This window comes from Myotis brandtii, unplaced genomic scaffold (genome assembly GCF_000412655.1).
Source record: "Myotis brandtii unplaced genomic scaffold, ASM41265v1 scaffold907, whole genome shotgun sequence".
Lineage (NCBI taxonomy): Eukaryota > Metazoa > Chordata > Mammalia > Chiroptera > Vespertilionidae > Myotis > Myotis brandtii.
In genome coordinates, this window is record NW_005371734.1 from 539,269 (window position 1) to 560,801 (window position 21,533).

At 42.7% G+C, this 21,533-nt stretch overlaps 1 protein-coding gene across 1 annotated transcript in view; it reads left to right on the top strand.

Moving 5' to 3' along the window:
• Window positions 1-10,139: 10,139 nt before the first annotated feature.
• Window positions 10,140-21,533, top strand: part of CPED1 (cadherin-like and PC-esterase domain containing 1) — a 281,839-nt gene continuing 270,445 nt past the window's right edge. The window contains exon 1 of the mRNA XM_014532746.1: window positions 10,140-11,099. Coding sequence (XP_014388232.1) covers window positions 10,851-11,099 — 249 coding nt within the window. The 5' untranslated portion in view covers window positions 10,140-10,850. The remainder of the gene's footprint in view (window positions 11,100-21,533) is intronic.

Consider the following 21,533-nt stretch of genomic DNA (forward strand, 5'->3'; position numbering starts at 1 on the left):
AAGGGGCAACCAGTTCATCAGGGGGGCAGTTGGGGGTGACCAGGCCGGCGGGGAGGGGCAGTTGGGGGCGATCAGGCTGGCAGGCAGAGGCGGTTAGGGGTGATCAAGTGGAATGTCCTGGATTGGAGAGTGTGCAGGCTGGGCTGAGCACCCCACCCCCACCCCCCACACGAATTTTGTGCACTGGGCCTCTAGTTGATTGATAAAAACATAGGAATTCTGGCTTTATGCCAAGGTATAGGTGTCCTAAAGAAAGTAAAAAAATAATTCGTTGGATTAAATGTTTGCCATTCTACCTGTGTGCTTACTGCTTGAAGTAAGTAGTTTATCTATTTGTCAGTCTTTCTATCTATCTTCTATCTGTTTGTCTTTAGAATGTATGTGTAAATATATGTATGTGTACTAGTATACGTGTATGTGTATACATATATAAAGTCTTTTAGAGGATGCAAATCTTAGCAAATTTGAGAGACTTAGAGGAGATCATGTGCACAACGTTGCATTTGTTTGAGGAGGCAATATAATTACACATTCAGAAGTGGTGAAATCCCAATGTCATTGCCGCAGACTGCTCAAGTACTCACTATTGTAATTTAAGTGACAGGCAGTCTTAGCCACATGCAGAAATTGTACAACAACAATTTCTTTGGTAAATTTCAGTTCCCAACCTCAGCACTATTGACATTTGTGCCGAATGATTCTCTGTTGTGGAGCTGTGTCCCTCACTCCTGCACACTAGATGTCCTTAGCAGCCTCCACCCTCCAGTTGTGACAACCAGCAAGGTCTCTAGACAATGCCAAATGTGTTCTGGGGAACAAAATTGTCCCACTGGGTTCAATGTTACCAAGATGTGAAATACTTCATGTGCAAAACATTGGAATATCATGGAAAAGATTTGAATTAATAATGTGTAGATCTCAACAAATACAAAGTAAGTCACTCAGGAATCTCTGGCTGGATATCTCAGTTGGTTAGTGTTGTCCCGCTACACCAAGGTTGTAGCTTCGATCCCTGGTCAGGGCACATGCAAGAATCAACCAAGGAATGCATAAGTAAGTGGAACAATAAATCAATGTTTTTCTCTCTTTCCCTTCCAATGTGTAAAATCAATAAATTAAAAAAAATATTTAAATCATAGGAAGACACAAGAGTATGGAGATGAGTAAAATAGTTCTATCATAAAGCAAACTATATTGTAAAGAGATATAAGTATACTAGTAACTAAAATACAGTACAGAATTCAACAAAAGAAAATTTGGTACTGGTGCAAGCATTTTCAAATTGCTTAGAAAGAGAGAAAGCTGTGCCCTAGCTGGTTTGGCTCATTGGGTAGAGCATCAGCTTGCGGACTGAAGTGTCCCGGGTTTGATTCTGGTCAAGGGCACATGCTTGGGTTGCGGGCTCCATCCCCAGTAGGGGGCGTGCAGGAGGCAGCTGATCAATGATACTCAACATTGATGTTTCTCTCTCTCCCTCTCCCTTCCTCTTTGAAATCAATAAAAATATATTTTTAAAATAAAAGAAAGCTGTGAAAAATTAGCCATGTACCCAGCTGAGAACTGTGAAGAGCTGCTGAGTGTACAGGAAGTCCTTGAGTAGCATTGTTTCCATTCAACATCATTTGGTTATAACGTTGATGAGAGAAATAAAATCGATTCTCGGTTGGGCCTTTGGGTTTTCTCCAAGGATTCCAGTTTCCTCCACGTCACAAAGATGTGCACCCGAGGTGAGCTGGTGTCCACATTGTCCCAGTCTGAGTTAGTGTGATGGGTGAGAGTGCCCTGCTATGGAAGGACATCCTGTCCAGGGTGGGTTCATCCCTGTACCTTGAACTACTGGGGTAGGCTCTGGTATCAGTGGGTTGGAAATCATCTTCTTTGTTTTTATTAATCTTTTTTAAAAAATCCTCCAAGGACATGATTAGAGTGAGAAAGGGAGAGAGAGAGAGAGAGAGAGAGAGAGAGAGAGAGAGAGAGAAACATCAATTGGTTGCCTTCCACACACTCCCCAATTGGGGCACAAATCTGCAACCCAGGTATGTGCCCTGACCAGGCATTAAACTGACAATCTTTCCCTGGATGGGACAATGCTCAACCAACTGAGCCACTCCAACCAGGCTATTCACCTTAAATGTATGTATAATTCACATATATTTCGATGTCTAATATTAGAAGTGTTTTGGATCTTTAATTAGAAGTTTGGTGATGTTTCTGTAACCAGAAATGTGCTGTAAGAACTTAACTTTTAATTACATCAAGTAACCTATGATAAAATTGATCTCACCTGTCATTTTGCTTAAAATCGCCATTTCCCAGGACCTACTGATGACATTAAATGAGGACCTACTGTGTGCCCCGTTTAAAAAGGCAGTGCCAAGTGTTGTTATGTGGGACCTCTAGGTGATTTGTATGCTCAGAAATACTGGTCTCGTGGACAATTTTAAATGAAAAGTATTTAGTTTGAAGCATTTGTTTTATTTCGACTGTTGTTCATCTAGAAACAGTGCAGAATGTTTGTTCAAGTAAATACATCAAACAAGAAAAGGATAGTAGAAAAATGAAGATGTGCAACGCAGCATCTTATTTCTATGTGTAAATTGACAAATGCTGTGCCCAAGGGAAGTCCTGCACCGTCCCTTTTACCCTTTAACACCATTCCTAGACCTCTGTCAAACCCTGCTGTCACCAGTCAGCAGCCACTGGAAAGGAAGAGAAAAATCTTTACTTTTTTTTTTTTTAATTGATTTCAGAGAGGAAGGAAGAGGGAGGGATAGAAATATCAATGCTGAGAATAATTGATCAGCTGCCTCCTGCACGCCCCATACTGGGAATGAGTCTGCAACTGTGGGGGTGCATCCTCACCGGGAATCGAACCGTGACCTCCTGGTTCATAGGTCGATGCTCCACCACTGACCCACACCAGCCGGGCTACTTTCTTTTTCTTTTTTTTTCCTGAATGCAAAACTCCATAAAAGGGTTAGTGGTCTTAAACTTAAACTCATAGATTTATACACAAAGTGACTACCCAAGTGAAAAGATCTGGAGAGAAGCAACCTAGCTGAGTTGAAAGGAAATTGAGCAAGTTTAAATGCATTAGAAACGACAACTGTTTTGGGATTTCTGTTCACTGTCCTCCAGCATCTAAAGAACCACACAGGGCCTGACTGCAGATGAGCTTCTGGTGTGTCATTGTAACGAATGGCAGATGTCAGGTTCTAAATTTAGGTGAAAGGATGCATGATCCTACACCCGGTATAAAATAATACTCACGTTTACATAACTTTATAGGAAAACACATACTCATAGCAGTGTGGATACCCTTTTCCTCTGAGGGATAGTGAGGGCTCTAAGGCACTGCACATAGACTTCCGTTAAGTCCTGTGTGTATTTTGCACCATTGAGAGTAACCACATGAACTTGACCCATGTTGTTGTCCTTATTCTACCTAAAAAAAAAGAAAAAGAAAAAAAAGATTTTGCTCTATGAATTTACCACTAAGGTTAATGGTAATATAACAGAATTCTCAAATAATTGTAAATAAAGGTCATCCTATATCCTGAAAGCTATCATGATAGCTTCATTAATAAGTATTCCGGAGAAGAAACTTGTTTATTTGGGGGTTCCTAATGTTTGCAGATAAAGGCTACATAACATCTTGAACTTAAAGTATAGCACAATGGTTCTCAACCTTCTGGCCCTTTAAATACAGTTCCTCATGTTGTGACCCAACCATAAAATTATTTTCGTTGCTACTTCATAACTGTAATGTTGCTACTGTTATGAATCGTAATGTAGATATGCAGGGTGGTCTTAGGCGACCCCTGTGAAAGGGTCGTTTGACGGACAAAGGGGTCGCGACCCACAGGTTGAGAACTGCTGGTGTAGCAGGACTTGACCTGGACCTGACTCTCCAGCTTTATCCTTAGTGAACTTCCACTAAGACATAAAACCTGTATTTGCCCTTTTGAGGCAGTTGAAGTCTTTGGGACTCTTCAGGGCCCAATTAAGAAATGACCGCTTTCCTTATCACCTCCCCCAAAATCTGGTTTTCCTATTTTTAGTCTCCATGGCCCTTATCTCCAACTTAGTTGTGGCTGGAACAGATATATGTTTATCAGCCTCGTTTCCTTTTCCTCCTGGGCACGTAGCTAAACCTCATTTCCCAGCTCATTTTCAGTTACATGGGTCCATGTGACTGGGCTCTGGCCCATAGAATGTGGGCCAAAGAATAGATGACAATTTGAAGTTTGTCCCCCCAAAACCTCCCACACAATCCTCTATGCCAGTGGTTCTCAACCTTTGGGGCCTCATTCCGGAGGCCCAGAAATCAGGATTTTAAAAAGATTCCCAGGTGATTCTAATGTGCAGCCAAGGTTGAGAACCACTGCTCTATGCCCTTCTCTCATTCTCCATCTTCCTGTTGGATTCAAAGGACCCCAGTGGGTAGCCAAGATTCTAGGGTATGGAAAGTCCCCAGGTGGAAGTACCCTGGTCCCAGTCCTAATAGAAACTGACAAACATGGGAAGGTGATGAGTGCTTTTATTGTACCAAGTCACTGAGATTTTGAGGTTGTTTGTTACAGAAGTTATCCTACACTGACCAATTTGTCAGTTACCCTACGCTGACCAATTTGTTATATTTTAGTCATTTATGGTATTTCTCGTATATGTCTTCTGTTTTCCCTGTGCCTGGAATGATATTTTGGTACAGTAGAGATTCAAGTATGTGATTCACGATCTATGAACATCATCTTAGTGCTAATGGAGAAAGTTCTACAGTCAGCATCAGATGAAAGGTGATAGGAGCTGAGAAGAGGGCAGTCGAACTGTAGGGGGAAAGTACCGGAAGCTGAGTGCCCAGTTGTTGTTGACAGGACTGCCAGGACTTACTTCACAACATCTCCGTTAGTAGCTACAGCTGGATTTTACATCTCCATGGTCAAGAGCCTCTTGAAAGAGAAAAGCTTGCCCCAGCCGGTTTGGCTCAGTGGATAGAGTGTCGGCCGGCAAACTGAAAGGTCCCAGGTTCAATTCCGGTCAAGAGCACATGCCCAGGTTGTGGGCTTGATCCCCAGTGGGGAACTTGCAGGAGGCAGCTGATCCATGATTCTCTCTCAGCATGGATGTTTCTATATCGCTCTCCCTCTCCATTCCTCTCTGAAATCAATAAAAATAACATTTTTAAAAAAAGAAGAAAGAGAAAAGCTTTTCCCTGTAGGAAACCAAGAGGGCCCAGAATCTGAAGATTTCACCTTCCTCCCAGCCTCTGGTGACCTCTGAGATCTAGTGATTGCTGAAGCCGATACTCAAAGAGGAGGCATTTTATGAGGAAGCTGATACTCAAAGGGGTAAATTACTTTCCCAAAGTTCCTGATCCCACACTGGAATCTTCTCTGTTATGGACATTTTTATTACTCTACTTTAAATCATAAAATAAAAATTTGAAAATATCTTCTTCAAACAACGATTATTAAACGTATCCTCTCCCTCCATCCCCACTCCATACCAAAAGCTAAATTGAAACATGTGTGATAGAAGAGCATATTTTGTGTTGGAGAGTTCTGTCACTCTATTGTCCCAGGTTAATGCTGCTAACATACCATCTCTTGGACGCCAAAATGGTTTAGTGGATGGGTTACTTCGTGAAACCATATGCACAAAAGCATTCACTCTGATTCTCTGCCAGAAACCATGGGTTCGTACTTCTACTGTGTATTTATCCTCCCACTCCCCACACTGAACCACTTATTCTATCTTCATTCTTCCCTGTTCTGTCACCTTCATGCTGCCATTACCACTCAGGCAGAAATCCCTCGCACTTGCAGTCTCTATGTACAAACTACTCCCACTCCACCCTCGTTCTTACTCTTCGAAACGTGCATCTGCCACCCATCTCCATCTCACAAAGTAAAGGGAAGAGATCTAACACTGCTCATGTTTGCTTTTGTTGCTTCTGTGTTCCAAGAAGCCCAACATATTGATCACTAGAGGCCTGGTGCACAAATTCATGCACAGGTGTGGTCCCTAGGCTTGGCCGGCAATCAAAGTGTGAGTGTCTGGCATGGAAGAGCAGGTCCCAGCTGACCTCTGGGCCCTGGGCAGCACCTCAGCCCCCAGGCCCCCATGCGCCCCTCTCTGCTTGAGTCACGGTGCCCGAGTCCCCATGTGGAGATGTGATGAGCACGGCCGGACACTGCGGGCCAGGGCACAGCGTGGGCCTCTGGACCACCCAGCAGCACCGCACGGAAGCCGGGTGGGCAGCACGCTCTCCCTCAGCCAGCTTCACAAACTGGCTCCTGTGTGAACCCACAGGGAGCCCGACTGGCCCTGTGTTCCTGGCAGCTGTGCCCAGCTCACCCGGAAGAGGACCCATGGGTGCAGGGCGGGCTCCTCGCAGGCACCTGGCACCTGAGCATGGGAGCTTCTCCAGCACAAGAGCCTTGACGTCCCGGGGGAGGGTAGCAGGGGGAGTGAGAGCGAGCTCAGAGGACATCCCGCATTCTCACTGCACCTCCATCCCTATCACCCCCGCCCCCAGGTAGCCAGTGAGAGGTCGCAGCCCCCCGCCTGGGCACCATGGGAGGTTGGTCGCCACCACCCATCCCCAGTTTCCCATCCCAGCCTGGGGCCCGGCCCCGATCAGGCTATCAGGGCCTGCCAGCTGCTGGTCTCCATCTGTGGGGTGATTGGTGGGGCAATCGGCCCCTGCTCACACCCGCCTTGTCCTGGCACCACCCACGCACCTGCTCTACCATCCCGCCGCAGTCCCGCTCTCCTCTGGGCCCATCAGGGCTAGCAGCGCCTCCACTGCCGCCTGTTGCCAGTGCCCGCCATGTTCCACACCGCCCCCTGGTGGTCAGCACACATCATAGCGAGTGGTTGAACTCCCAGTCTCCAGGTCGAACTCCGGGTGGAAAGACCGCCTGAGGGACAATTTGCATATTAGACTTTTATTATATAGGATTATCTGTTCTTGTGTTTGACACACACAAACAAGACTGAGCTCAGGCTCAGGATCCCAGACATCGCAGACATGCATTCAGCATGCTGTGTTCTTCCAACAAATGTACAAGTGCTTAGGTGATTTTCATACATTATTTCATCTAGTTATGCCAATAACACTTCAAAGGAGGCATGAGTATCCTCATTTCATAAATCACAAGCTTGAAAACAATTGATAAAGAACAACATGATCCATATCCAGGTTGGGTTAACTTTAATATCAAATGCTATTTAATGGATTCCCTTAGTTTGGTTCTAATTTTTGCTGTAACTTCTTTCCACCTCTTCTTTCCACCGTCCCACTCTAACCCTTTTCTATCTTTTGCAGACATCCCTTTGTCTACTATCTTCTCCCTCAGACTATTGGTAAATAGGAAATTGGTTTTTCAATCTGCCGGCATTGTTTCTAGAACACTAATTTCCCACCTTCTTCTAACTCCTGTTATCTGAAGTCTAGCTCCAAAATTATCTATGCTGCTATTTTTCACTTCTCCTAGTCCAAACAGCAATATGATTTTAGTATCCGCTTTATGCTCTTTTGTATCCTGTACTCAACAATTTAACAATGCATACGAATGACCCTTTATATTCTTCAAATCCTTGGTTTTTCAGACTTTTTAACTTAATAGAACTGCAGGTCCATTCCTTTCACCTAGTAAATAACTTTGTCACACCCTGGATCTCATCAACACAGAACGATTCCAGCTTAGAGACTCGCAATTCCTATGAAGTCTCAAATCACATTGCATCCACCTAAACTAGATCTCCCAAAACACATTGTTTAGCTGTGGTGAGCCAGCACGGCCATGGCATACTCAGCTTGGTTCTAATTTTTGCTGTAACTTCTTTCCACCTCTTCTTTCCACCGTCCCACTCTAACCCTTTTCTATCTTTTGCAGACATCCCTTTGTCTACTATCTTCTCCCTCAGAAATTGGGTTTTTCAATCTGCCAGTTTCTAGAACACTAATTTCCCACCTTCTTTTTAACTTCTATTATCTGAAGTCTAGCTCCAAAATTATCTATGCTACTATTTTTCACTTCTCCTAGTCCAAACAGCAATATAATTTTAGTATCTGCTTTATGCTCTCTTTTGTATCCTGTACTCAACAATTTAACAATGCATACGAATGACCCTTTATATTCTTCAAATTCTTGGTTTTTCAGACTTTTTAACTTAATAGAACTGCAGGTCCATTCCTTTCACCTAGTAAATAACTTTGTCACACCCTGGATCTCATCAACACAGAACGATTCCAGCTTAGAGACTCGCAATTCCTATGAAGTCTCAAATCACATTGCATCCACCTAAACTAGATCTCCCAAAACACATTGTTTAGCTGTGGTGAGCCAGCACGGCCATGGCATACTCAGCCCCAGGGCGCCTTATGTGCTATGCCAGCTCAGCCAGGTTCAGTGACCCTGAGGGGGGTGGTGAAGGGTGGAGAAAAGACAGACAAGAGAATAAAAGGTGGGTCTGGGTGGGATGCTGCTCCCGGATGGAGAGACAGTGCCATGGACTACAAGCCATGTCTTTATTTTATAGCAGATGCCACGAGACAAAGTAAGGGTGTGGTCAAGATGTTTACAACATTCTCATGGGTTTCGATCCTACTCAACTACACCCACCTGAACTATATCAAGCCCACATCACTCAGGCACGTGGGGCCACCTGTTCGGACCATAGGTTCAAGCTTACAACTACAGCTGTTGGCTATAATTGTGCTGGGAGGGCTCTGCCCTCCAAGCTGGGACTTGCACGTGGCAATGAGAGGACTGTGCCCTCTCATTAGTCTGAGGCTTGAACCTGTCGAAACACTGTAGCTGCCCTCCACATTTAGCCATTTCTTCTACAAAACCTTTTGGCTTCCTAAAGTCAAGTGTCATTTCATTTTTCTCTATTCCTTCACTTGTCATGGGACTGACGACTCTGGTTCTATAAATTAATATTAAACACACTGGAGGAAATATACGCAAGGACTTGGAATAAGTCTAGATTTAGTGTGAATCTGTATTCTCTAAGACTTTAATCTGTTTTATAAGGGTGTTAACATAGTTAGGTCCTATCTGTAGATGTCCATTCTATAGTAGCTGGGCACCCCTAGGGGGCGCTCCGTATCACAAAATCCAAGTGACTGACAGGACCGTGCCTAAAGCATGGAATCACTCTGGGGGTGTGGCCTCACAGGAGAACCTCAGCCCCAAGAATGACTTGGAGTTAGAAACAGGCTACAACAGCTATTTAGATTCAGAGCCTTTGGAGAATGTCTGCTATGAACCTAAACCGGCAGGTTTCGAAAAGCGAGGGCAGGGAGAGGTGAGCACCATGCACAAGACAGATTGCTTTTCTCCTTGCAGTCCCCTCGGCTGATTCAGCAAACGTGGATGGAGTCTGCAGAATTGCCTGACCCGGAGTACCCTTGGGGCGGTCTGTCGAGCAGCAGTAGATGGAGTTGAATATGGACAAAGCCTGCTGTGTACCACTTCCTACAGAGCAAAAGTTACCCAATACCCGCTCCCATCAACTCCTTGTAAGACGTGTCAGCAATTAGCCTTTGGAGGAGTCGGGCATTCGTCCTGGACAGAACTCATAATAACAACTGTGATATGAGTTAGGTACTAAGCAGAAAGCTCAGTTATTCAGTACATACAACAGGCTTGCTGTTCTGGGGTCCAGACAGGAGTTGTGACCACTTGTCCCCAAAAGAGTGACCATGATTCCCTAAGTGAAGATCCTCGACGTCTGTCATCAGTGGACGGAGGGCTATTGGGTTTTGCACCATCATATCAGGAAGAAGAAATTACATAAGGCATGGCACATCACTTGTGAATTTAAATTGCTGCAGCTCTGCGGAGGCAGTCACGTGGCGGGGACATGAGTACCGATGTCCCCAGTCTATGGATGCCCACCTTGTCTGATCCAGAGCTGAAAGCGCGGCTCCAGCTGCCCCAGAGCCTGAGGAGCCCGGAGCCTAGCTCCGCCCCGCTCCCCGCGTGTGCGCGCGCGTGTGTGTCCGTGTCTGCGAGATGATCGGAGTCACAGGACGGGGTGTTTCCTTCCGAGTGGCTCCGACCAACAATCCATTAGGGACTCGTGGAAACTTTTTTCTGGCCACAAGGATGAACACCGAGTAAGTACACAGAACTTTGAGCTTGAAACGCAATGCAATCAAGTCACAGGCAAAAACCCTAACAGGAGCCCTGTCCATTCAAACCGTTCATTCCGCTTTTATGTTAAAAGCCATAAGTGCTTCCAGGAAAGTGGCGATTTGAAACGGAATGAAGGGAAGCAGTTAGGGAACTTGGAAGCTTTTAAAGCCGGAGGAAAACTGGGGAGCTGCTCGGGCGAGCTGGCGCCCCCCTCCCCCCCCCCACCCCAGTGCACCACGGGCGCTTTGCGTTTTAAGCGACTGCACTCTTCAGCGCGGTTTGGAGGTTCCAGATGGGCCCTGGGGGTGTCTTCTGTTTTCCTGTGATGTCGTCACTGTGAGTGGAAGGAGGTGGTGGAAATAAGGCATTGCCGGAAGCAACAGTTTGGCAGCCTGGGGTCCACTCGGGTTCTTAGTTACCACTATTCCTATTTGGATGTCTTCTTAAAATGATTGTTATTTAACCCAGGCCAGCCCACTTCTTACTGTCACCCATGGAAGGGCTCTTAGCAACCGACTCAGACTTCTGGGACCTATAATTCTTTGGCATGATTCTTCGGAAAGTTCTTGAGCGGGATGGAGCAATCTTCACTTAAGCTGTGGAAAAAGGAGGCGGATTTGTGTTCTTCATGCTGACAAGGGATAGCTGCTATGACTTTTCCGGCAACGTGGACAGGGGCCAAGGGCAGCTGAACTGGTCATGGTCTGTCGTCCAGGGTTCCTTTGTCGTCGGCGATTTTGCCCCCGGCCCTTCTTGGTGGGCTTGGTGGTGGCCATCTGTCTCTTCTACCAGAGCCTGACACTCCGAGGGACGAGGAAGCTGGCAGCCACTGTGCCCGGGGCTGCCCCCCACACACCCTCTGAAACCCAGGCGAGCAGATGCAAGAGAAGACTCTCTGTGGACGAACGGTGCTTCTTTCTCCCTGGCAATGCCCCGGAAATCAGAAAGGTACGGCGGTCATAAGCTTCACCTTGACATTTTCTGCCTCTCGCTGTCCTTTCTGTGAAACTAAAATTAACTTCCATGAGGTCTGAAAGAGGTCCAGGATACACCCAGCCCAGACAGTGACCTTAGGACAGCGAGACACATGTTGCTTCAACTTCTCTTTATTTCCAGAAAGTCCTGGCCATAATTTTCTCTCTGAGGTGTTCACTTCATTCTAGCTGAATGAAATAGACAATCTGGAGGAGGTAGGAGTGATCTGCATGCTTTCTGAAAACCTTAGGGTTCTAAGAGACCTAAAGATTTAAAGTTTAGAAACATAAATAAAGATCCCTAAAAGGTGATAAACACTAAGTGTTTCTTTCCTCAAGGCAGCCAGTGTGAGCACCCGGACCACGCCAGGCTCAAAGACACTCCCAAATTTCATTTCGTAATAGGTTAAATCAATTTTGGTTGGTGAACACATTTCTAGAGCAAATGTTTATTTCTGAAGCATTTAAAAGAAAATGACAATAGGTTTCTTCAAAAGAATTGATACACTGCATTTTATTGCTTATAGAATTAGGAAAACATAGATTATCCTGTACTTATCCTACGCTAATTAACTTTACTAATCTCACTTGTCAAGTGTTAGAGAAAACACAAAACACATAAAAACACTCAGATTCCTATTTTAATATACCAACCCCCTTTATGCCTGTCAGTGAAATGATACTTAAAATAGTCCAGTCTAAAAAAAAATAAAAGAAAACACACAGACAAAATTCACAGTAACAAAGTCAATGATTTCTATGCTACAGCAGGTATTGTAGCAAGATAAATTAGCAATCTGTAAACTACTGTCTTATTTCTGCAGTAAATTCTATGATCACGGTTATTGTTTGGAGCAGAATTTCTTGTTAAATACCAAACAGTACTTTTACCATTATTGCTAACACCTCCAGTACCAGTACCATCTTGTTTTTAAAAACTCTTTATGAATTTCGTATCGGCTCAACCCTGTGAGTTAGGTAAGGCAGGTATGAGCGTCATTATTTTACAGACCAGATGATGACGCTCCAAGATGTTCAGGCCGGCCACTGGGCCAGCATTCTGACATGGTCCATCTACCCGGTTCCTACTGCAGGGCTGATGCTCTAAATAAAAATAAGTTCGAAATCTAATAATAATTTGTGAAAGCACAACTCTAAGAACTTATTGAAATACAAAATAATATTAGGTTAGAACGAAGAAAATTTGAAAACTTTTACATGAATGACTTATTTTATCAATAATGTCAAGAAGCATCTTGACCAAGAAATATGTTATGCAAAAAATAGCAGATAAATAAGTTAACTAGAAACACTTCTAGATGAACAGCAGCTGCAAGTGTGAATCAATTATTAAATACTCTAAAGTAATCGAAGACTATGTATTTTTGTTTACTTATCCTAACATCAACTTAACTCCTGTAATTTTTTGGTGTTTTTTTTTTTTTAGTATATCAAATTTATGATGGGTATAAACTGTGACTTTGAAAGTCACTTCTTGTTAGGTTCTAATATTAAATAAATATAATTTCTTTAAAAATAGTTGAGATGGTTTTGCTCCTTAAGTACCTAAAATTTTTGTTGAGAATTTTGGACAAAAAGGTTTTTATTCATTAACTTACAGTCCTTTTTACTCCCTCCTTGATTTTACATGTATCCTGCTTTTGTCTGCAGCTTAGGCATATGTTAACTGTTATTTCTAGGCTGTCCCAGGAAAATTCATTTCACTTTGGATCTTTTTGGCTGCTTGTGTAAAACATTCACTTTAGAATTTTTCTTCACAAAATACGACAAACACATGATGATTTTTTTTTACAAATTGTTGATAGTCTTAAATATTTTAATCATAAGCAAGATTCTAAATTCACAATTACAGTACAGAAATCCACACATATGAACAGTAAATTTCCAAACACTTGCCACATGCCTCTATTTTTAACTTAACTTGTGCCAGCCATTGGTTTAGAGCCATTTTTTGTAGAGATAGAAAGGAAGTTAGAGAGAATGTATCATGTAGAAGTTAGTTTAAATCAGGTATAAATTAGTTATTCTTATAGTATCTGATCCAAAAGAGAATTGAATAATAACCCAGTTTTGAATATTATTAATATTCTTTCAGATAGCTTAAGTGAAAAAAGAAATGTCTTTGGGGTCAACATATAGATTATTCTCAAAGACAGCTACTTATGAAATTTATTTAAAAATAACTAGCCTTCTCCAGTTTGGCTCAATGGATAGAGCGTCAGCCTGTGGGCTGAAGGGTCCTGAGTTCAATTCTGGTCAAGGGCACATGCCTGGGTTGCAGGCTCAATCCCTAGTGGGGGGCATGCAGGAGGTAGCCAATCAATGATTATCTCTCATCATTGATGTTTCTCTCTCTCTCTCTCTCTCTCTCTCTCTCTCCCTCTCCCTTCCTCTCTGAAATTAATAAAAATATATTTTAAATCTATGACTGATGAGAGCCTGGCTGGTGTCACTAACTGGTTAGAGCACCGGCCCTTCAACCAAAAGGTCTCAGGTTCGATTCCTGGGCATGTACCTGGGTTGTGAGTTTGCTCCCTGCCCCCACCCACTGGGGCACATGTGGGAGGCAGCCAGTCTATGTGTCTCTCTCACATCAATATTTCTTTCTCTCTCTTCTCTCTCTCTCTCTCTCTCTCTCTCTCTCTCTCCGTCCCCACTCCCTCTCTCCCTCTCCATCCCTCCCTTCCTCCCTACCACTGTCTGAAAAAGCAGTGGAAAAATATTCTCAAGTGAGGATTATAAAAAGAATACTGATGAGATACTACCTAGATTTTCCTTAAGACCTGAAATATAGCTTTTAGGCCTTTTGTAGAAGCATTGTTTCTATCTATAAAATTTGGGGTTTGCCCTGGCTGGTTTGGCTCAGTGGATAGAGCATTAGCCTGCAGACTGAAGGGTCCCGGGTTCAATTCCGGTCAAGGGCACATGCCCAGGTTGCGGGCTCCATCCCCAGTGTGGGGTGTGCTGGAGGGAGCCGATCAATGATTCTCTCATCATTGATGTTTCTAGTTCTCTCTCTCCCTTCCTCTCTGATTAAAAAAATAATAAAAATTTTAAAAAATTGGGGATTTGTTTTTACTTTATTGGCATACCAAAATAGGCATGCTACTGGGGCTTTCCCTTCCTTGTGTTTATCCATCTTTAAGTGATTTTTAAAGTTACTTAAAGCAGCTGGCTTTGACATGAGGCTTTTGGATTCCAGAAAGTATTTGGATGGATGAGGTATCTACCGAGCTTATGTACTTTATGGGAAATGTTGTGTGTATGTGTATGTGCAATTCTCTGGGAAAAATCATAATTCCCTTCAGCTATTCAGACCAAAAGAAATACTAAGAAACATGACAAATGCTTAAAAAGTAATACATTTAAACTTTAAACCAACTGCCCCTCCAGGAAGTGGCAGTTGCATCTGGATTTATAAATCTACAAAAGGAAAAAAGAATTCTTAAAGAATCTACCTGAGGACATTTGAAAACCTGATTTAATGACTGCTGTGGAGTCTGCAGGAATACACAGTCAGAAACCAAAGTGTACTCACAGAGCATTTCTTGAATCATAGTTTTCATACTTTCGTGAATGAGCAGTGAGTATGTCCCAGTCTTTTGGTTTCAGTCATTTTAAGAGAAGACCTTTTGTGCTATATCAGCCTAGGAACAGAGGGTTAAATATTTGTAGTAGCAAATATTTAAAGGTGGGTGACTGACTGTGCCCTTTACATCTTTACAACTGGGATCTGGTTCAATGTCTAAAACTGTTCTCAGTGCAGATTGAGATCATGGTATAGTGTATGCCAACTTTCCATAGCAAGGAAGTACTCTCCCTCTTTCTGGCCAATTTTTTATTCTTTTTTTCCATTTTAACTCCCCAAGGGGCTTTGCTAAGCAAGTATACTTTTTGTCATTTCTTAGTTGTTTGAATTTTAGCTGGTAATTTGTTGTCTCTTAAAATTATTTTAATTTAATATGTAAACTGAAGACAATTTTAGTTGTCTTCATTGAGATATGTCACTCAGTAGATTTTTTTTGGGAGGGAATCTAACACTTTAATATGTCATAACATAGGAACACATTAATTACAAACAGGCTCAATGGGAGAAAAATCTCCTTAATATGGGCTCCTTTGATGGAAACTTTGCTATCTGGGGACTGCATCTGTACTTGCCAGAACCATGTGTTTCTGATTATCTCCTGTTGATATTCTACAAGGAGAATGACTATTTCCTTGTTGCTTGACTGTTCGTTCACCGTTTCTTCTTGACTTTTCATTCTCCTTCAGTGACTGCAACTATTCTTTGCAACTACTCTTTCCAGTATCCAAACATAAGCCAATGCAAATAAACGAATGTTTTCATTACAAATCTGTTTTTGTTTGTGCTTCTAATAACATGCTTCAAATATCTCCTAAGATATTGAACATTGAAAAATGTATCAAAATTACTTGTTTAGACCAGGTGCAATCTCAGGACACAAAAGTGGGGAGCAAAAAGGAAGGGGGAGAGCGAACAGAAATGGGTGCGTTATTGGTAGATATTTCCAGAGAGGCTGTATTAAACTACTGCGTCTCAGTACTGGCACTGGGGGAAGTGGACAAGAAGGCTAGTAATTTATCTTCTAGCTTTTCCCCGTTTCTGTCATTCGTTGGCTAGAGTTTGCCCCATCCTATTTCTAAGTAGTGTTAGATGGACTCTCTGGGCAGCCATTGGGGTGCCAGGGCCTCAGTGGGTGCAGACCTGCTAGAGTAGAGATGAGCTGCTCCCTCCTTTTCAACCAGTACTGTTCAGAAGAACTCGCAGGTCTGTTTTGCCCAAAGTGGTGAAAACAGTGTCCACAGCTTACCACAGCTATGGCCTGCGTAATGCCCACTGGAGGGGTTCGGAAGGCAAGGTGATCTAGTGTCTGATACAGAAGTTATGCTAATTTGCTTTCTGAAATCCATAGAAAACGTCAAAATGTGCTCTTACTCGTGGGAAATGGCATCACTTTCCTTCAGTGAAGTTATCTGAAATTACCTGTCTGTATTATCTCACTGAGAATCCCCCTCTTTCTCCTCCTCACCCCATTCATTCACTAATTTATTTATTCACTTTTCTGCACTCATTAAGCAAATATTTATGGAAGAGTTTATAAGTGCATGAGTAGATTTATGTTGTAGAGAGAATACTCCAGAATGGACTGGAGTGGGCAGAACTGAAGATAGGCAGAGCCGTCGGGAGGCAATTTCAAATCTTACTTTCTCTTGTGTTCTTGAACATGGTCTTTCGACCTTTTCCAGAACTGATTCCAGGGGTACTCTCTACCATTTATACCTCTCCATCGGACCAGCCCTTTGAGAGTAAACATGCTCGTAACTGAGAAAACAAGCTGTCCCTGTCCCTGGCAATCCACCTCACGCAATGTGCTCCTTCTCTCTCCTTTCCTTCAGAGAAACTGTAGCAGGTTCTCTCTGGGTGCACTTCTGGCCACCCCTACCCATTCCGTACCCTTTTCCTTTGGCCTCCTTTCCTACTGAACCATCGATCCATGTTGATGACTCCTTGGCTACCAAGTCAAATCATTTCTTTTCAATCCACATCTTTCTTCTCTGAAGAATTTTACACCGCTGTGTACAACTTGTTCTCAAAACTCCCCCTTTGAGTTTTGTGACACAGCGGGGTTACTCTCTGACCAATGTGAATAACTTGTGGTCTCCTTTCCAGCTTCATTTACTCTGATGCTAAAAGACATTCCCAAGTTTCGTTTATTGGGCCTTTATTGTCTTGTTTTATACTTCGCTTTGGTGGTTATATCAACTTTGCATATTGCTAATTTTCACCCTTTTACAGATAACCTAGCATGTATATTTCTAGCTTAGCTTTCACTCTTGAACCTCCATGACCTGCGTCTCCAATTTCCCTTGTAATCTTTTATTGAGGAGTAACAAGCACTGTGAAAACTCAAATAATTTTCTCTCAAAATGTTCATGCCCAAGTCAGTGACTATTACTGACCTCTCTATTTCCAGGAATAGGACTCCCCTCCCCCATTTCCCTGGATGCATAGGTTTTAAAACTTAGTTATATTCGATAGTTATTACTCTTTCTCCATACCTTGCCCATCATGTAATCTGACTGGCCCGGCTCCTCACCAAATCAGGCCTGTCACTGATCTGCCTGGACAGCTCCAAGTTAGAAAGGTGACATTTTTCAGATTTCTTTTTTAAAATTGTTACCTATTGAAAAATTTTAAATTGAGGTAAGAAACAAAATATAAAATGTATCCTCTTCACCATTTTTAAGAGTACAGTTCAGTAGGACTATTTATATTTACATTGTTGTGTAAAGGTCACAATATTCTTGCCCTGTTCACAGCCCTTATTTGGGACCATTTGTTTCAACCCCACTTAACTTGTCTGTCTGCATCTCCCTCGTTTCTGGCTCATCCCTAGGTTTCCTCTGTGTAGTTTATATGTTACCTTTTCTAGCTCTAACTTTGAACTTCTCTCCAAGACCATGATGTGCCTTTGGCCCTTCATCATCCTGAGGGGCCTTAGTAAATATCACCTTATGGCCGTGTAAAGAGTGGCATTTTCTCTAGCTCCCCAAATGAATCCAGAGAATAACTAATCAATATTTCAAAATCTCTGAATCTACCTCCACAATCTCTATCCTGTGCCCTCATTGTCACCAGCCTAGACTATTTCAGTCACCTAACCAGCTACCTTCACATTCGAAGCCATCTATGCACAACTCCTACAGTATTGCTCCAGAAAAGCCTTCAGTAGTTGCTATGGTAGCCCTAGGAAAAGAATGAAATTGGGAGGCAGCAGAGTTCAGCACATGAGCTCTGGGTCAGATGGATTACCTTGGGCATAGCTCTTGACCTCTTTAGGATTTTGTTTTCTCGCCTGCAAGTGGATATATTATCACCTACCTTACAAGGCTAATGTGAGGCTTAAATGAAATAAGCCATGTGAAGCCCTTAAAGTGTCTGGCAGATAAAAAGTGCTCATTGAATATTAAGTATCAGAATAATTATTATTTAGCCTGGCCATGTGCCTCCATTGGTTGATTGGGTTCCACACACCAGGAGGTCACAGGTTTGATTCCTGGTCAGGGCACATACCCAGGTTTTGGGCTTGATCCCCCATAGGGGACATGCAGGAGACAGCCAATCAATGTTTCTCTCTCATCCACGTTTCTCTCTCTCTCTCTCTCTCTCTCTCTCTCTCTCTCTCTCTCTCTCTCTCCTTCCTTCCTCTTTCTGAAATCAACAAAACATATTTTTTTAAAAAGAATAACGATTTAATACCCTTGAAGATTTACTCATTCCCTACAGACTCCAACCTCTGGCCTTCACAAAGCAGGTGAGCAATAAGCAATTGTTGAAGTGAACATAAGCACGTGGGCAAGCGTGCCTGAGATAAAAGCATTATTGGATTTCTCTTCCTGTTTGCCAGCCTCTAATTAGTGCCTTTTCACAGGAAAATGAACTGTTAGAACCAAGACGAAATTTGGGAAGGCTGATAAGTCGCTTCAGAGTCAGGTCTGCTTGTTGTAGGCCCGGTCTTCAGTTTGGGCTGAATTCCTTTTTTTTTTGTTTGTTTGAGATATTGGGATAAATAAGATGCTATAGCTGGGGATGTAGAAAGATGAGTTAGGGAGCAGTAGGGGAAAAGGTTGAAATCTTGGACCCTGAACAGATATATATACAGGGTTGGGCAAAAGTAGGTTTACAGTGTGAGTGCACAAAACACAGTTTATTCTTGTATTATTATTTACTAATTATAGTATTGTGTCTTATACGAACCACTGTACACCTACTTTTGCATCCTCTCCCCTTCCCCAGGTATGTACTATCTGCCTCCCTGCATAGAATATAAATTCTTTAAGAGCAAGGACTTCATTTCACTCACTGCTGCATCTTCACTACCAAAACAGTATCTGACATAGAGTGAGCGCTGAGTAAAATATCTAGTCAGTGAGTGAATAAATAAATGAGTCACGAACTTAAGGGTCAGAGAAGGCTTACTTTAGACCAGAGGCTAGGAAAGGAAACGAGAGGAACCATTTCTTCCCTCTCTTTCTTTTTCTTTGCTGAACTCTCAAGTTCTCCACTCCATCTTTTTCCTGTACCAGTACCCCTTGAACTCCCCACCATTTTTGCACTTCTGATTAATGCTAGTCATCCTGCCATTTTGCTGCGTTGAATCTGCTTCTTCAATTAGCATCTGTCTTTCCTATTCTCTTCAGCTCATTTGTCTTGTTGGGATCTTTATCCTATAAACATTCTCAAGGATCTATCATATTAAAAGAAACGAACCAATAAAAAGCAAAAACCAACATTCTTTCACAAGTACTTTCTAACTTCTTTCCATCTTTCTTGGCTTCTTTGTCAACCTCAGATTTGAAGGTGAAGGTTTTAAAATCCTGCTGATAGCATGCAAATACAGGGGTCTGTGTATAAAAGGCTTCCAGGAGATGTTGTGAGAATACTAATAGGTATACAACTTTCATAGAATTAGTTGGGCTTACTGATGAGCATTTAATGCCTGTAGATTTCTCTGAGATAGTTGATTAGAGCTATGTTAAATTTTTGTAATGAAATATGCACATGGGTGAAAATTGTTCATACTGAGAGAATTTTAAATTTAAATTTGCTTACTCAGATAAATTTTAATGGAGCTTTGATGAAGCTCATTTAAGCAAGTTATGTGAAATTTCCTACGAATCAAGAAATTAGCCAGTTTATAAGTATCATTCTGTCTTGTTTTCTTTTTCAAGATGTGTCAATAGCTTCTGCTTCTTTCTTTAATGAATTCTGTTTCTTGTTCTAATGCAGTTAATTAGGAACTCACATTAGATAGGCCCTTTGAAATGGAAACCAATGACATAAAAAAAAGTGCTTCCTGTTATCAACTTGGCTTGTATGGCCTTTTGGGGTAAAAGGAATGTCTTGGTTTCATTTTTCCCTTTGGTTTCCTTTGGATATTTTTGCCTAGGTAGCCAGGTTCACTGAAAAGATGAGCTCATGTTCTAAAATAGGACTTATGTTCTCAGAAGCTATACCAAAGTTGGACATTTGCAAGGGAGACAGTACTTTGTCAACTGTGTTAAAAACAAAACATGTTATGTACAGGGTGAAGAAGGGAATAAAATGGCAAAATAGGAATTGATCTCTGCTACATATAAGATCTTCATGAAACATTTTTTCACTGAATTTCACTAGTGGAGGCTAAGGGCACTTATGATTCAAATAAAAAATGAACCAAAATAATTATTAAGAAGAGCACATGGAGTTGGAGGTACAGATGGGTCTGGTCAGGTGCTCTGAAATATTACTGTATTTGGTGTCTCTAATCCTTACGTGGGGACTCTTGATAAACCCACACTAGTGTGAATTCAATCGGGGCAATTTGCTAAGCAGGAGGCTCCGTTGCTCTGCACATGGCTGGTGAGAATAAACCTAACTATCTCCAGCAAGGCTTCTACTTTCAAGCCTGTGAAGTATATTGGCTAAGAAGTCTAACAGAGCATAGGTATGTTGTGGAAGAAACATGGGCTTTGGTATATGTTGGTTTCAATCCTGCTGTGTCATTTACTAGCTGTAGGACACAGACACATTTTACCTGGATTTCTAAACTCTCAATTTTCTCACTGGAAATACGGAGCTAACTAAGCCCTACTTATGATAACTGAATATGTGTCTGGAAACACCAAGAATGGTGGCTGACTAGAGTTGACATCCAATCGATGTGTCCTTCCTGCCCCTGAGAAGCTGGGTTTAGCTCTGGCACAAAAATAAGCACTTTAGATGGCTTATATTGTTCTTGTTTCAAGAATGCTTGTGTAGTACATATTTTTGATCCTCAGCCTATGTCTTTTCTTCATTAGATTAAAAAATATATATGTGTTTATTTTTTACTAGAGGCCTGGTGCACAAATTTGTGCACAGTGGGGTCCTTAGTGTGTGGGAGGGAGGGTGGGCAGGATGCTATTGGCCCTCTGGGCAGGCCCGGGATCTGGATCTGTCCAGCTGACGTTCCCGCCCGTTGTTGGGAGCCACCTGGCAGCTGCTTTTATATCCTTTCTTCTTTGTGGAGCACCTAGGGAGGGGAAGTGGCCACGACTCCCGAGGCCGACTTCCAGGAGGCCAGTGGAGCTGTCAGGATCATGCCAGTGGTGCAGGTCCGTCGGTGCCTAGCCCATTCTCCGGAGATGGGACCTGCAGGACTACTGAGGGAGTGGCAGCCACCAGGCCACTGTGAGAGCGCACTGACCATTAGGGGGCAGCTCCTGTATTGAGCATCTGCCCCCTGGTGGTCAGTGCGCATCATAGCGACCAATCGTTCCAGTCATTCCAGTCGTCCAGTCATTCACTCGCTTAGGCTTTTATATATATAGACTAGAGGCC